The sequence below is a fragment of the Trichechus manatus genome, unplaced genomic scaffold (assembly GCF_000243295.1).
Source record: "Trichechus manatus latirostris isolate Lorelei unplaced genomic scaffold, TriManLat1.0 scaffold00287, whole genome shotgun sequence".
Lineage (NCBI taxonomy): Eukaryota > Metazoa > Chordata > Mammalia > Sirenia > Trichechidae > Trichechus > Trichechus manatus.
Window position 1 is genome coordinate 17,745 of NW_004444223.1, and position 15,419 is coordinate 33,163.

The following is a 15,419-nucleotide window of genomic DNA, read 5'->3' on the forward strand; positions in this document are numbered from 1 at the left end:
AAAATAATATATCATAAACATTTTTTAAAGAAAAGGTTTTCTTCTGTTCCCACTTACATACATTTAACTGCTCAAAAAATACACCCTGGCGTGTGTGTGTGTGTGTGCGTGCGTGTGCGTGTGCGTGTGTGGTGTTTGCCATTTCTCTAAAATTCTGACTCATAGTCTGGAGGACAATGATTGATTTTTTTCCACTTCACATAGCTGCTATGAATTTCTCCTTACAAGGATGGGCCTGTTTATTCACTAAGGGCATCTTCGGTAGAGCGCTAGTGTAAACAGCCGAGGAACACGGTGGGCCGAGGAAGTGGGCGCCGCCCTCCGTTCCCCGCGGGGAGGAGGGATACCGGGGCCAGGTTGGGATGACCGCATTTAGAGACGGCTTTCTGACCCCCTGGATTTGCGATATTTGCCAGAACAGCGCCATTGTGATGAGGGTGGGAGGGGTGGAGCCACAAAGTCCAGTCTCAGTTTAGATCTGCGACTCTGCTTTTAGGCGCGCCCATTTCAGATTTCTAAACTCAGGAGTCAGGGGGGAAAAAATAGGGAGGAGGTGGAAAGCCACACCCCGCAGTGCCCGCGAATTTTCTCGGCAACCGACCGCCGCCTGGGCAGACGCCGCCGAGATGCTGGGCCCGCCGCTCGTGACCGTTACCCACCTTTTCTGCGTGTGGACCGGCGCCCTGGCCGCGGCCCCCGGGTAGGAGCGTGAGCGCGCGGGGTGGGCGCCGGGGCGCGGCGGGCACGGCCGCCTCTGCCGGCCTGGGTCCGGGACTCCGGGAGGTGGCTGTGGCTGTGGCTGTGGCTGTGCCGCAGGGTGTAGGAAACGGCAGCGCGGCTGCAGGCACCAGCCAGGCACTGGCCTGGAGAGTTGACCACATGTCGCTTTGGCGTGTTCTCCGTGGGACGGTTACTCTCTTAAACCAAGAAGTTGTTTAAGCATCTCATGGACGTTCTGACTTTCTAAATAGAGTCTATTTTCAGTCCGCATTGCCACTGCCTTTTCCTTTAAAACTTTTTGGTTCCAAATAACCTGCCTTCTTCTCTGAAGAACTTACGTATTTTTTCTAAGCAGGGTGCTCGACTTTGGCACAGCCAAAAATTTGACCCAGGTGACTGAAGTCTGGGTTCAGGTGGAGGTATTGTAGAAAGATAACTAAGGAGAGCTCTGAAATATTGAAAAGTGCCTTACTCTGACAAGTTTTTGCAGTTGAGCCCTAACCCTTAACTTGGGTGGGGAAAGTGCTGTTTTTGTGACTTTTCTTTTTTAATGCTCTTCTACACCTGGATTCATAGCGACCCTATGATTCGGAATCGACTGGAGGGCAATGGGTTTGGTTTTTTTGGTTTTCTACTACACCTGGAATTTTCACCACTAGTAGTTTATCTTCAGATGGTATGTTTCAAACTATGGTATTGGTTAGACGACATTTCCTTGGGCAAATGCCCAAGCATAAAGATTTGAATAAGAAACAAGCAAAATCCTAGTTTTTTTTTTTTTTTTAAACTTAGAAAAAAATTACACTGGTGAATGAGATTGTCTGTAAAAGAGAGGCTTAGAGGCATATACTTTGTACTTCTGCATGTCCCACTGTAAGCCATTTACATTGTGGCTCATCCTGTGTTGTTTGTGGTTTATAAAATGGAAATAATAACACAGACCTTCCCTAGTAGTAGTGCATGAATTACTGAATTAAAATTGTTTTATGGGACTTATTGTTGTTTCAGTAGCATTTCAGTGCAGTTGGTAAATGGAACACTGGGGCAGTGCTAATTGGAACAATTGCAATTGGCACAGCATAGGGTGTCTTATCTAGTGAAATTTGAGGGTCACAAAAGAGTGGAAATGGTGAGGATAAGAAACTTTACTTTTCCCTTGTTGGGAACTCTTTAGGCCCCGGTTTCTGGTGACAGCCCCTGGGATCATCAGACCAGGAGGAAATGTGACCATTGGGGTGGAGCTTCTGGAACACAGCCCTTCACAGGTCGCTGTGAAGGCGGAGGTGTTGAAGATGGCATCAAACGTCACTATCCCGGTCCTGGAAGCAGAAGGGGTCTTTGAAAAAGGTAAGAGAAACAGCATCGAGTCTTAACCTTCTGCAGTGATAATTGGAATATCTTAATAAAGCCATATGTTAGGTAGGGTAACAGAAAAATTTCAAACTTGCAGTTGCTTACATAATACACTTTTAATCATTACTCCTGTCAAGTCCAAAATGGTGCTCCTGGGTGCTCTCCATTCAGAGACCCAGTTTCCTCCATTTTGTGGCTCTATCATTATCAACAGATAGCTCCCAAGTCAATGAGGGAAGAGTTTGGAGTTTCTCATGTAGGAGGTTTTTATGAGCCAGGCCTAGAAGTGGCTTATATCATATCTGCTCATATTCCAGTGGCCACACCTAGTTCCCAAGGAGGCTAGAAAGTGCAGGCCACCATGCGCCTTAGAAGAGGAAACAGGCATAGTTAACAGCTAGTCTCTGACGTGAAGCCCATATTTATTTCATACAGAGGATTTTACCAAATAGGCCTGAGGTAAGGAAAATAAAAGCTATACAATAGTTAAAATTCAGTTTTAAGGGATGTTTCCTAAATTTAAAAAAAAATCTTACTGTGTTTTAGGTGAATGTTTACATAGCAAATTAGGATCCCATTTAACAATTTTTATACAGATTGTTTCTGTGACATTGGTTACAATTTTCACAATTTGTCAACATTCTCATTATTTCTATTCTGTTTGCTCTGTTTAGTGATTATATTTAGATATGAATCTATTACTGCTGATGCTTTCTGGTCTCAGGACCCTTTACTCAGGTGCCAAGTACTGAGCTAAATCCAGGGTTTCTAATACTTTTCTAGATGCTCCTAGATAGAACAAGGGCTACACCACAAAATGCCAACAGGGACCAGTCAAAACAATAGAGAGTAGTGGGACCTGAGACCCACTGGAGGGTGTATACCCTGCCTAAAAGCATTTGAATCCAAATGTTTAAAAAAATATAGTCAATTCTCATTATTCATGGAAAGTAGCTGTGAACACTGAATTAGTGAATACTGAACCATTGCTCCTAGGGGAAATACAGGGTTAGATTCCTGTGAGCCTTTAGTCACAACATTTTTTTTTCCCTTTAAATTTTGTTTATTTTGTTGTTTCCTAATTTTTTAAGTAACAGGAAAAAAGAAAAATAGTGTAAAAATGGGAGCCACTTGTATAAGAACCAAAGTCTCTTGTTTCAAGTTTGGGCTCTAACCTGGACCAGGATTAATTTGGGTCAGTGAATATCTTCTTTTTTAATACTGAGGTAAAAAATAATTTTTTTTGTAATAAATATTTAAACTTTTCTTCATTAAAATGAACATATATGTGTTTTGTCTTCTAATTGCGAAAGTAGTACATGCTCAGTGCTTACAACTCAATAAACAAGAAGTAAAGAAAATAAATCAAAATCACCCATAATCCTACCACCCAAATATAAACACTGTTAACTAGAAGCATGTTTAGATATTTAGTTAAAGGCTAGAAATTGAGGCATAAATTCCTATAATGTTAAGAATTATCTTTAAAAAAAAATCATGTAAGGTCACATAATAAAGAGTGGATAGGATTCCACAACAATTTATTACAGCCTAGAGAATTAACACTGTCATAAAAACAAGATAAAATAAAAGTTTGTCTGCATCAGTGGTTCTTTCCCCACTAGAAATTGACTGGGTGGTTATGTTTGGAAGGGGTGGTATGTACAGGAGCCAGGCCACCTTATCCCTCATGTCAGGGAAGTAGGAAGTCTTATTTCCCTGGAAAGGAAGTGTAGGTTGGTGCTAAGGTTTGAGTCTGAGTCCTAGCGCTTAGTCTATACTACTTGCTTGATCTTGGGCAGACTCTTTAACGGCTCTAAGCCTCAGTTTCCTCATCTGTAAAATTGGGATAGAGAAACTTATGTCCTAGGACAGTTATAAAGTTAAATTCGGTATATAACACCTATTCGAAACTCATTGCTATTGAGTCGATTCTGACTTATAGTGACCCTATAGGACAGGGTAGAACTGCCCCATAGGGTTTCCAAGGAGCAGCTGGTGGATTCGAACTGCCAGCCTTTTGGTTAGCAGCTGAGCTCTTAACCACTGTGCCACCAGGGCTCCATAACACCTATTAGGCACTCAATAAACAACATATGTTAATGTTACTAGTAATAATATCCAAGAAGAAGATGATGCAGGAAGTGTCATTTCCTTTTCGTATGGAGGCAGAGCTCAACTTTCGTTATTGAACTATTATTTCTGAAAATGAATGAATCCTGGTCTTTTGATAATTGCTAAAGAAAATATTTAAATACTAAATCACAGTAGACAATACTTCAGGCTGTTCCACATTTATTATTTGTTCATTAAGAATTTATAATTTTGGCTCTACTAGTGTGGCAGTTTTACTGCAATACAGAGGTGTCAGATAACATGGGTGATATTGAGAAATAGTTGGGGCTTTGCTTGAGTGTTTACATGCTCTTATTCTAGAATTTCTCCTGTCATTGTCTTTTCAGCAGTCTTCCCTGTCACTCTTTTCTTTTCCTTGTCTGCAAACAAATAGTACCAGTACTGGGGGTGTGTATTAGTATGGCTTGGTTTCTGACTTTATACTTAGATTTTTCTTTTGGAAGGAGAGTCCATCATATTCCCTTGAGAAAGCTGAAGTGCTCAAAACTGGGTTGGACAACACTGTACTGGGAGCAGAATGGGTCGGTCTTTGAAAAAGAAAGAAGGAAAATGCTGGTTCTTTCATGGGCCATTTTTGACTCTGTGAAAACCTGCATGGGGAGATCTGCCCACAGACATCTGCCCAGTTTCATTGAAAATACCTTTGCTAGGAGTATTCTCCCTCTCTCAAAGGAGAATGTTGCTCTATTATCAGAAGCTGTGAGTTATTGTTCTCAGAGCAGATGCTTCCTGTAATGTTAGGACTTAAGAATCAAGACATTTCTCCTCCTTGTCCTCACATCCTTTGCTTTATCTGGCTTCTCCAGTTGTAACAATATGTTGATAAATGAGAACTTCTAAATAAGAGCAGTCTGGATCATCACAGGATTCATGTTTTCTTCCCTACCACATGAACACATAAACTAATAAATACATTTAGCTCTGATTGTTTCATCACTTTCTCATGAAGGCATCTAAGAAAAGGCTGGTTTTAATAAAGATTGATTTTCTACTATAGCTGAGTAAGGAGGAGCCCTGCTTCTGAGTGGTTTGTTTCCAACAGTCCTGTCCTCAGAAATCACGGGGGCAGAAGGTATTTCTGGCTTAATTTGTATCAGAAATAGTAATAGCTAAAGGGTTCAAGTTGCCGAACATACTTTAATAAAAGTGGAAAAGTATGGCTTATCCTCAGGTAAGAGTTCATTTATTCTTTTGACCTATATGGAGGAAATTTTATTTACATTTCTACCCTTAAGGCAGAAATGTGGCGTAGCGGTTAAGCGCTTGGCTGCTAACTAAAAGGTGGGCAGTTCGAATCTACCACCCGCTCCACGGGAGAAAGATGTGGCAGTCTGCTTCTGTAAGGATTTACAGCCTTGGAAACCCTATGGGGCAGTTCTAGTACGTCCTATAGGGTTGCTATGAGTCGGAATTTGGCTTGAGGGCAGTGGGTTACTTTTGAGGCCAGCAATATTAATTGTATTACAGTTAGTTTACTCATTCTTTTTATACATTATTTCTGTATTTATTAGAGATCAATTATTTATTTATTTTTGGTGAACAGTAGCTTTTTAGAAAAAGCATTTCTGCTAAACTTTGCGGAGTTCCGTAAAGGTGAGTTAATGCCTCTTTAATGGTAAGAGTCGGATACTAAAATCGGTTGTCATTATCACTACCACCACCACCACTATCATCATCATCATCGTTGTCATCACCATTGTCTTAGTCACCTAGTGCTGCTGTAACAGAAATATCACAAGCAGATGGCTTCAACAAAGAGAAGTTTATTCTCTCACAGTCCAGTAGGCTGCAAGTCCAAATTCAGGGCATCAGCTCCAAGGTAACAGTTTCTTTCAGCTCTGAAGGAAAGTCCATGTCATCAGTCTTCCCTTGGTTTGGGAGCTTCTCTGCACAGGAACCTCGGGTCCAAAGGACGTGCTCCGCTCCCGGCACTGCTTCTTGGCGGCATGAGGTTCCCGTGTGTCTCTGCTCACTTCTTTCTTTTATATCTCAAAAGAGATTGGCTTAAGACACTATCCAGTCTTGTAGACCTCATCGGTATAACTGCTGGTAATCCATTTTATTACATCATAGTGATAGAGTTTACAACACATAAGGAAATCACGTTGGATTACAAAATGGTACACAATCATACAATACTGGGAATCATGACCCGCCAAGTTGACAGATATTTTGGGGGGACACAATTCAATACATAACAACCATCATCTCTATAGTGAATAGAACTAGTTTCATAATCTCCTCCTCCCTTTTTATTGTTATTGAAAGTATACACAGCAAAACACACACCAATTCAACGATTTCTGCATGTACAATTCAGTGCCATTGATTACATTCTTCAAGTGTACAGCCAGTCTTGCCCCCCTTTTCCAGACTGTTCCTCCCTCATTAACATGAGCTGCTCCCTAAGCTTCCTGTCTGCCCTTTCCAGTGGTCGTTGTCAGTTGGACCCCGTATAGATAATTCTTCAAAAGAGTACGATGTTCAGGGCAAACATTCTTAACTAAATAACCCAGTCTACTGTTTGGTTTAAAGAAGACATAAGGGAATATTTTTGATTTAAGGTTTAAGGTGTAAAGATTATCTCACGACATAGGTTCATAATCTTATCTTGCTTTGTTTAAAAGAGTTGGTTAAGTAAACATAATTGACAAAACATAGTGGTATGTTTGAAAATAGGCGTTTGAAGTCAAGTCACATTATACTGTTGGATGGAGAATGAGCCTGGCCCTTTATCTCTTCCCTTGCTGACTGTGGTGTTGCCCTGGAGTTACATGCCAAATGAAGAAAAAAGGGTTAACATGTGAATTCACAGGTCATAAATGAGAACTAACCCCTCATCTGTTAAGGCATGTGAGATAATTAAATTGTTTTTTGATGTCTTTGAAACTATAATTTCTGCTTTTTTCTCCTTTTCTTTCTATGATTTCATATTTTTATTTGTAAGTTTTCAGTATTTTTCCTGAGGAAGATTTGCTTCAAATTATAAAGAATATACTCTCTACTTCCATTAATGAGTTCATTGTCACTGGTTTCATGGAAACCTGATTTAAAGATAAAACCTAAACAGAAAATGCTGCTGAAAAATTTGGGTATCCTGTATGGGTATCTCCTAGTGAGTGCCTGCTGGTCTGGAGGTATAGTTTATGGTGCCACACCTACTTCCATCTTTCCAGTAAAGTATTGGGGTATATATTCTTTGAGTATGTATATGGCCTTTAATAATTCGCTTTTTGTTTTTGCCCTAAAAATTTGGAGTGCTAATGGGATGCTTAGCTTCTATTTTTTAAGAATTAAAGATCTGCTTTGTCTTTTATGTCTTTCTCACATTGACTATGAGGTACTATATTTTCATCTTAATCCACTAAATGTGAGGAATCAGTATTTCTTAAATTTGAGATGTTAACTGAAAAACTGAAAAAAAAAAAAGATCCAGCTCTGTTAAGATGGCTTTCTGGTGGAAATAAAGCTCCTGAACTTAAGTTTCCCGACTTGTAGATCAGAATCAGTCCCATGGCATTTATGAAAGTAGATTAATTAGTGTAGTATGTGGGCAGATCTCTCTGCAGGTTTTCACAGGCAACTTTGCCACTGGAACTCTGTCTGAACCTGTAGGTACGTGAGAATTATTTTTAAAGGGTGTGGGCTCTCCATTCACATACCTTCCCTATTGTGTGTGATATATGTAGGTATATATATATAAACAGGTACATGGTGTTTGCAGGTGAAGGACCATAGTGTGATCACTGTGTTTGGACTCTGGAGCTGCTACCTGGAATCAGTTACTGGCCCACTTAGTGGTAGTATTTCTGTGGGCAGTCGTGGTCTCCCCAGGCTTCAGTTTTGTCATCTGGAAAAGAGTGGTTTCTGTTTTATAAAATTATATGGTTGCTGTGAGGATTAAATGAGGTAACATATTTAAAGCACTTAACACATAGGAATTGTTCAAGAAAATGGTAGCTGTTGTTATGAGAAGATAGTAGCAACAATTCATGTCAAAGGCAATTATTAACCACCTAGGAGAGGGAGGAAACCGAGAGAAGGGAATGGGGAAGGGATTTAATGTATTAAATATTGATTTTCTTCATAGTGGCAGGGACTTTATGTACGTTATTTAACTTAAGCAACCCTATGAGGTAGGCACTATTATCTTCATTTTATAGGTGAGGAAACTGAGGCTAAGAGAGAACAATTTTCCTGACTTAGCCTAGTTAGTAAATGGTGAAACCTGAATTTGATGTTAGTTCTAAATCCAGGTACCATAAGGTTTTCTACTGCCTGGAAGAGAATGAAATAATTTTTCTTGTTTGCTTCATTTTGGGATATTGATGCAATGTTGTATCAGTCATCTTTCTCTAAAATCATTTTCACATTTGCTTGCAATACTTTAGTCTTGGATCTAATGAAATCTAATCTGGATCTAAAGAATGGTAAGATGAAATGCTTGCACTCCTCTTAATTTACTTTGAGCATCATAGTTTTAGCGCTGGAACGGACCTCAGAGGTAAGCTAATTAATTCAATCACGTCATTTTATGGCGTAGGAGACCTGAGACTTGCTGTGTGGTGATTTGCCCAGTGTTAAGTAGCTTATTGGTGGCAGAGCTGGAAACAATGCAGGTTCTTAAATTTATAGTCCAATTTTATTTCCATTATACTCTGGAGAACTTTCCTAACATATGGAGAACTGTGTGTAAAACCTAGGATATATTTGCAAATGTTGATTCATCTGATAGAGAAGAAAATAAGGCTAACTAAGCAGTTTTAAAATGCTTGCTTGCATATTTGTGCAAGTTTCTTATTTCAGCTCAAGATAGAGTTACTTTTTATGGACCAATGATTCTGAGTAGGTGTGGGGGCAGGGATGGGAGCCTCAGGGATCTTTTAAAAACTAAATTCTGTTGAAGTGTTTCTCAAAATGTGAATTAATTGTGCTTATTAAAAATGCAGATTCATGGCTCCCCTTAAGATATGGATAAGGTCCAGGAGTCTAAACTTTAAGCAATAACCGCAGGTAAAGCCTACTCACTTTAAAATTTCAGAATGACTGCTCTTTAGTATCTCACAAACTGTACTTGACTAAGTCCTGCAAAGCATGAGAATGAGTGGCATGCCCTTGCAAGCCCAGTGATGATTCATGGCAGCCGAGAGAGAAGGCCCCTCTTGGAGTTCCCTGTTTGCATTTCAAGCAACCCCGCAGCCCTAAGCATTGGTGTTAATTTTAAGCAGTGGAGAAATATGTCTTGTGGTTTGATTATGAATCAGTGATTGGATGAATTTGAAAGTGAATATACAGATTCTCTGAACTACAGAATAAACTTGTGCTGCTCCTCTTGCAACACTGAATGAGTCACTGCCTTAGTGACTCACTGGAGAGTTGTGGTCGAAATAGAAATCAGACCCTCTAAGAACTTGGGCTGGGCTACTGTTTAGTCCTTTATGTTCTGTTGAGAGGGCTTTACAGTGGTGAAAGTAGTTGTTTCCCCAGTGACATTTTCCCCAATTTATTTATTTATTGATTATTTGCTGTATGTAAAATGGGAATGGATGGGGGTGGGGAATAAGAAGGAGGAAGGCGTTGGAGGAGGTTCAGAAGTCCCAAAAGGATAACATATAACATTAAAATTTCAGAAGACTAGAAAGTTTTTGTTTATTTATTTATTTAGGTTTATGATATAGTCTATAAGGTAAAGGGAAACTAATACTTTTTGAAAACTGAATGTCTTTTTAAATAAACATTGTATTTTATTTTTTTATTGTACTTCAGGTGAAGGTTTACAGAACGAATAGTTTCTCATTAAACAGTAGTACACATATTGTTTTATGACATTGGTTAACAACCCCATGACATGTCAATTATTTATTTTTTATATAAAAAGTTTGATGTAGTTTGTAAATAGTGACCTTGTACTTGATACTGTTACCTTTTATTTCCAGAGCCATACAAATGTGCATTCAAGTGTTCCACCACTGCTGACTTCACATACTAGGGCAATAGAGAAGGGAAGGGTGTGCTGGGAGAAAGAGCCGATGGCTAGGAGTGGCAGTCATGAGAAGGAGATAGTAGTTGAATGTTTGCTTTCTGAAAAGATGTTGCAGTCTGCTTTGGACATGAGTTTTGGGAGACATCCAGGTGGAGATGCCCAGCTAGTTTTGAAATTGTAGCTGGGAAGAGAGTCTAAGGCATAATTTTCATAGAGACAGGCAATATTTGAAATCCTGGGAATGCATGAGATACACAAGAGAAATGGAGAGAGAGCTTATGGAAAGAACAAGATTGATGACAGTTGCTTAGGGGGAGGAAAATAAACCAATGAAAGGAATAGACAATGACAAGTCAGATAGGAATAGGTTGAAAGTGATGAAATATCTCAGAAACCAAGGGAAAAAAGAGTTTCAAGAAGGAAGGTTTTCATAGTGCCAAGTAACCTAGAAAGTAAGAGAAGATAAGGAAAGAGCAAAGACCATTGGTGACCCTCAAGGGCATGGTTTTAAGTTGAGAATTGGTAGCAAAAACCAAGTTTTATTAAGGAATAAATGGGTAGTCAGAAAATGTAATCAGAAAGTGTAGGTAACTCTTTCTGGAAGTTTGATGGTCGACTGACATGAGAGTGGAGTGAGCTACAGAGGAGGGACAGGAGATGATAAGAGGTTTTGTTTGGACTACTATTTTGGAAGGAGTAGCTGAATCTGTTCCGTACTCTTTGGGAAGCACAGTGGGTAAGAATGGGTGCACTGAACACGTTGGAATTAAACGTGGCATTACCTCTTACTGCCTGTGTGACTGTGGGCAAGTCACTTCATCTCACCCAGTCTCAGTTTTCTCATTTATATAATGGGGATAATAATAGGGCCTACCTCATAGGATTGTTGTGAGGATTAAATGAGATAATGCTTTAGAGCTACATTGTCCAATATGGTAGCCACTAGCCACATGTGGTTTTTGAGCACTTGAAATGTGGCTGGTACAAATTGATATGTGCTGTGAGTGTAAAATACATACTGGATTTCAATGACTTAGTACCAAAAAATATAACATAGCTCATTAATGATTTTTTTACATTTATTACATGTTAAAATGATAATATTTTGGATATATTGGGTTGAATAAAATACATTATTAAAATTAATTTCATCTGTTTCTTTTTATTTATTAATGTTCTATTTTAGAGCATTTATCACAGTGCCTGATATATAGTAAACCCTCAATAAATGTTAGCTATATTGTACTTAGGGGGCATTGGTGGTTCAGTGGGTAGAATTCCCACCTTCCATGTGGGAGACTCGGGTTCAATTTCTGGCCAGTACACCTTAAGCACAGCCACCACCTGTCTATCATTGGAGGGTTGCATGTTGCCATGGTCCTGAACAGGTTTCAGTGGTGCTTACAGACTAAGATGGACTAGGAAGAAAGACTTGGCGATCTACTCTGAAAAGTCAGCCAGTGAAAACCCTATGGATCACAACAGTCCAATCCTGTTTTGTATGGGGTCACCATGAGTTGGGGGCCAACTCAAGGGCAGCTAGAACAACAACAACAGTTATATAGACATCTATAGAGACATATATATGACACGTGTAGACATATTTAAAATACATAAAAAGATGAAGTGACTTACATATTTAAAATAATTTATTTTATTTTTTTTGTTGAGAATATATACAGCAGAACATGCACCAATTCAGCAATTTCTACACATACTAATTCAGTGATATTGATTATATTCTTCAAGTTGATGAACCATTTGCACCCTCCTTTTCCAAATTATTCCTCCCCCATTAATATAAACTCACTGCCCCCTAAACTTCCTATCTAACCTTTCAAGTTGCTGTTGTCAGTTTGATCCCATGTAGACAGTTATTTAAAAGAATACAATGCATTATTAAAGAAGGAGAACAAAGTGGGAGGCCTCACACTATCTGATCTCAGAATGTACTACACAGACATGGTAGTCAAAATATTCTGGTACTGGTACAACAACAAACACGTATACCAATAGAACAGAATTGAGAACCCAGATGTCAATCCATCCACCTATGGACAGCTGATCTTCGAGAAAAGATGAAAGTCTATTAAATGGGGAAGAAACAGTCTCTTCAACAAACGATGCCGGCAAAACTGGATATCTGTCTGTAGAAAAGTCAAAAACAGGACCCATACCTCACGCTATACACAAAAACTACCTCAAAATGGATCAAAGACCTAAATATAAAACCTAAAACTATAAAGATCATGGAGGTAAAAATAGGGACAATGCTAGGGGCCCTACTATATGTCATAAATAGAATACTGAACATAACTAAAAATGCACACACAGCCGAAGATGAACTAGATAAATGGGACCTCCTAAAAATTAAACACTTAGACGCTAAACGAAAGACTTCTCCAAAAGAGTAAAAAGAACCTACAGCCTGGGAAAAAATTTATTGCTATGACATATCTGACAGGGGTCTAATCTCTAAAATTTATAGAAAACTTCGACAACAAAAGAAAAGAAAATCCAATTAAAAAATGGCCAAGGATATGAACAGATGCTTCACCAAAGAAGACATTCAGGCTACTAACAAACATACGAAGAAATAAATGCTGGTGATCATTAGCAACAGTGAGATACAACCCCACCCCGACATTACTGGCGCTAATCAAAAAAAAACTGATGAAGATCAAAGACTATAGCCTTCAGTATGGATTATACCTCAACATAAAGAAACTAAAAGTCCTTACAACTCGACCAATAAGCAACATCATAATAAATGGAGAAAATATTGAAATTGTCAAGGATTTCATTTTACTTGGATCCATAATCAACACCTGTGGAAGCAGCAGTCAGATGACATATTGCATTGGGCAAATCTGCTGCAAAAGACTTCTTTAAAGTGTTAAAGAGCAAAGATGTCACTTTGAGGACTAAGTTGTGCCTGATCCAAGCCATGGTGTTTTCAGTCGCCTGCTATGCATGTGAAAGCTGAACAATGAATAACGAAGACTGAAGAAGAATCGATGCCTTAGAATTATGGTATTGGCGAAGAATATTGACTATACCGTGGACTACCAGAAGAATGAACAAATCTGCCTTGGAAGAAGTCCAGCCAGAGTGCTCCTCAGAAGTGAGGATGGTGAGACTTAGTTTCATGTATTTTGGACATGTTATTAGGAGGGACCAGTCCCTGGAGAAGGACATCATGCCTGGTAAAGTAGAGGGTCAGCAAAAGAGAGGAAGACCCTCAACAAGATGGATTGACACAGTGGCTGCAATGGTGGGGTCAAGCATAGCAATGATTGTGAGGAGGTACATAGGGTCACTATGAGTCGGAACTGAGTCGATGGCACCTAACAAAACAACAACAATAATTAAAAAAAAACAGAAAATAACAAATGTTGGTGAGGTTGTGGGGAGATTGGAACTCTTATACACTGCTGGTGGGAATGTAAAATGGTACAGCCACTGTGGAAAATGGTATGGCACTTCCTCAAAAAGCTAAAAATAGAAATACTATATGATCCAGCAATCCCACTGCTGGGTATATACCCTAAAGAAATAAGAGCTGTCACATGAATAGACATATGCACACCCATGTTCATTGCAGCATTATTCACAATAGCAAAAAGATGGAAACAGCCTGTGTCCATCAACAGATGTATGGATTAACAAACTGTGGTCCGTACACACAATGGAATACTACACAATAATAAAAAATAATGATGAATCCTCAAAACATCTCACAACATGGATGAATTTGGAGTATGTTACGCTGAGTGAAATAAGTCAATGACAAAAGGACAAATATTGTATGAGACCGCTATTACAAAGTAAGAACAAAAGGTTTACACACAGAAGGGGAAAATTCTTTGATGGTTACCAAGGGTGGGAGGAAGAAGGAGGGGAAATTATCAAATAGATAGTAGACACATGTTAATATTGGTGAAGGGAAAGGCAATACACAATATGGGAGAAGTCAGCACAACATGACCAAGGTAAGAGAAGACACTGAGAGGAACGCAGGAATAAAGGGCAGCTACGGTAACTACTATAGTATAGACAATCCTGCAACAATAGTATTAATTACATAGATAGATAGATATGCCAAAAGATGTGGGAAGATATAAGGGAGCACACCCACTGGCAGATATAGGTTTGGTGGTGGATATTTCTAAATACATGACTGTAGGTTCTCCTCATATATAGACAACAGAGCACACAAGTGGCACAGTCAGGGAAACCTCTTAGACATAACCAAATACCTTGCACGATGAAGTTCTTAGGTTCTAAGGCAAAGGAATATAGACTCGGGGGACAGCCACGTCAGTTGACACAACATAGTTCATAAAGACATTGTTCTACATCCTACTTTGGTGAGAAGTGTCTAGGATTTTAAAAGCTTGTGAGAAGCCATGTAGAATACAACTATTGGTCTCTTCTAGTCTGGAGCAAAGGAGAGTGTAAAAAACCAAAGACTCAAGGGGGCAATTAGTCCAAAGGACTAATGGACCACATGAACCACAGCCTACATGACCCTGAGACCAGAAGAACTAGATGGTGCCTGGCTACCACTACCAGCAGCTCTGACTGGGATCACAACAGAGGGTCCCGGACAGAGAGAGAAAAATGTGAACCAAAAATCACATTCACAAAAAGGCCAGACTTACTGGTCTGACAGAGACTGGAGGAACCCCTAAGACTATGGCCCTAATGCACCCTTCTGATCTGGAAATGAAGCCATTCCTGGAGACCGTCTTCCAGTCAAACAATAGACAAACTCATAAAATAAACAATAACACCCGAGAGGAACGTGCTCCTTAGAACAATAAATTTTTCAAGATCAAAAGGGCAAAATTTTCCCAAACGCAAAGGTGAGGAGGCAGAAAGGGGTAGAAAATCAGGAAACAGGGAACCCAGGGCGGAAATGGGGATAATGCTGACACATTGTAAGGAATGAAGCCAAGTCCATGAAACACTTTGTGTACAAACTATCGAATGGGACTCTGATTTGCTCTGTAAATTTTCACTTAATGCACAATGAAAGAAAAAGAGCACAATGGTCAAGGCAGACAGTCTTTATTAATTAAGCCAAACTATTGTTTGGTTTCAAGGAGATAGATTGACACAGTGGCTGCAACGATGGGGTCAAGCACAGCAACTATTGTAAGGATGGTGCAGGACGAGGCAGTGTTTCATTCTGTTGTACAAAGAGGTCACTATGAGTTGGAAC

The 15,419-nt window shown here is 39.5% G+C and overlaps 1 protein-coding gene across 3 annotated transcripts in view; it reads left to right on the forward strand.

Annotated features, from left to right (window-relative positions):
- The first annotated feature begins 617 nt into the window (after positions 1–617).
- Positions 618–15,419, forward strand: part of CD109 (CD109 molecule) — a 133,770-nt gene continuing 118,968 nt past the window's right edge. For 2 of the 3 annotated variants that reach the window (XM_004390151.1, XM_023725111.1), the window contains exons 1-2: positions 627–700; positions 1,895–2,067. In XM_004390151.1, coding sequence (XP_004390208.1) covers positions 627–700; positions 1,895–2,067 — 247 coding nt within the window. Of the gene's footprint in view, positions 701–1,894; positions 2,068–15,419 lie in introns of all 3 variants that reach the window. The other variant, XM_004390152.1, reaches the window with a different exon arrangement.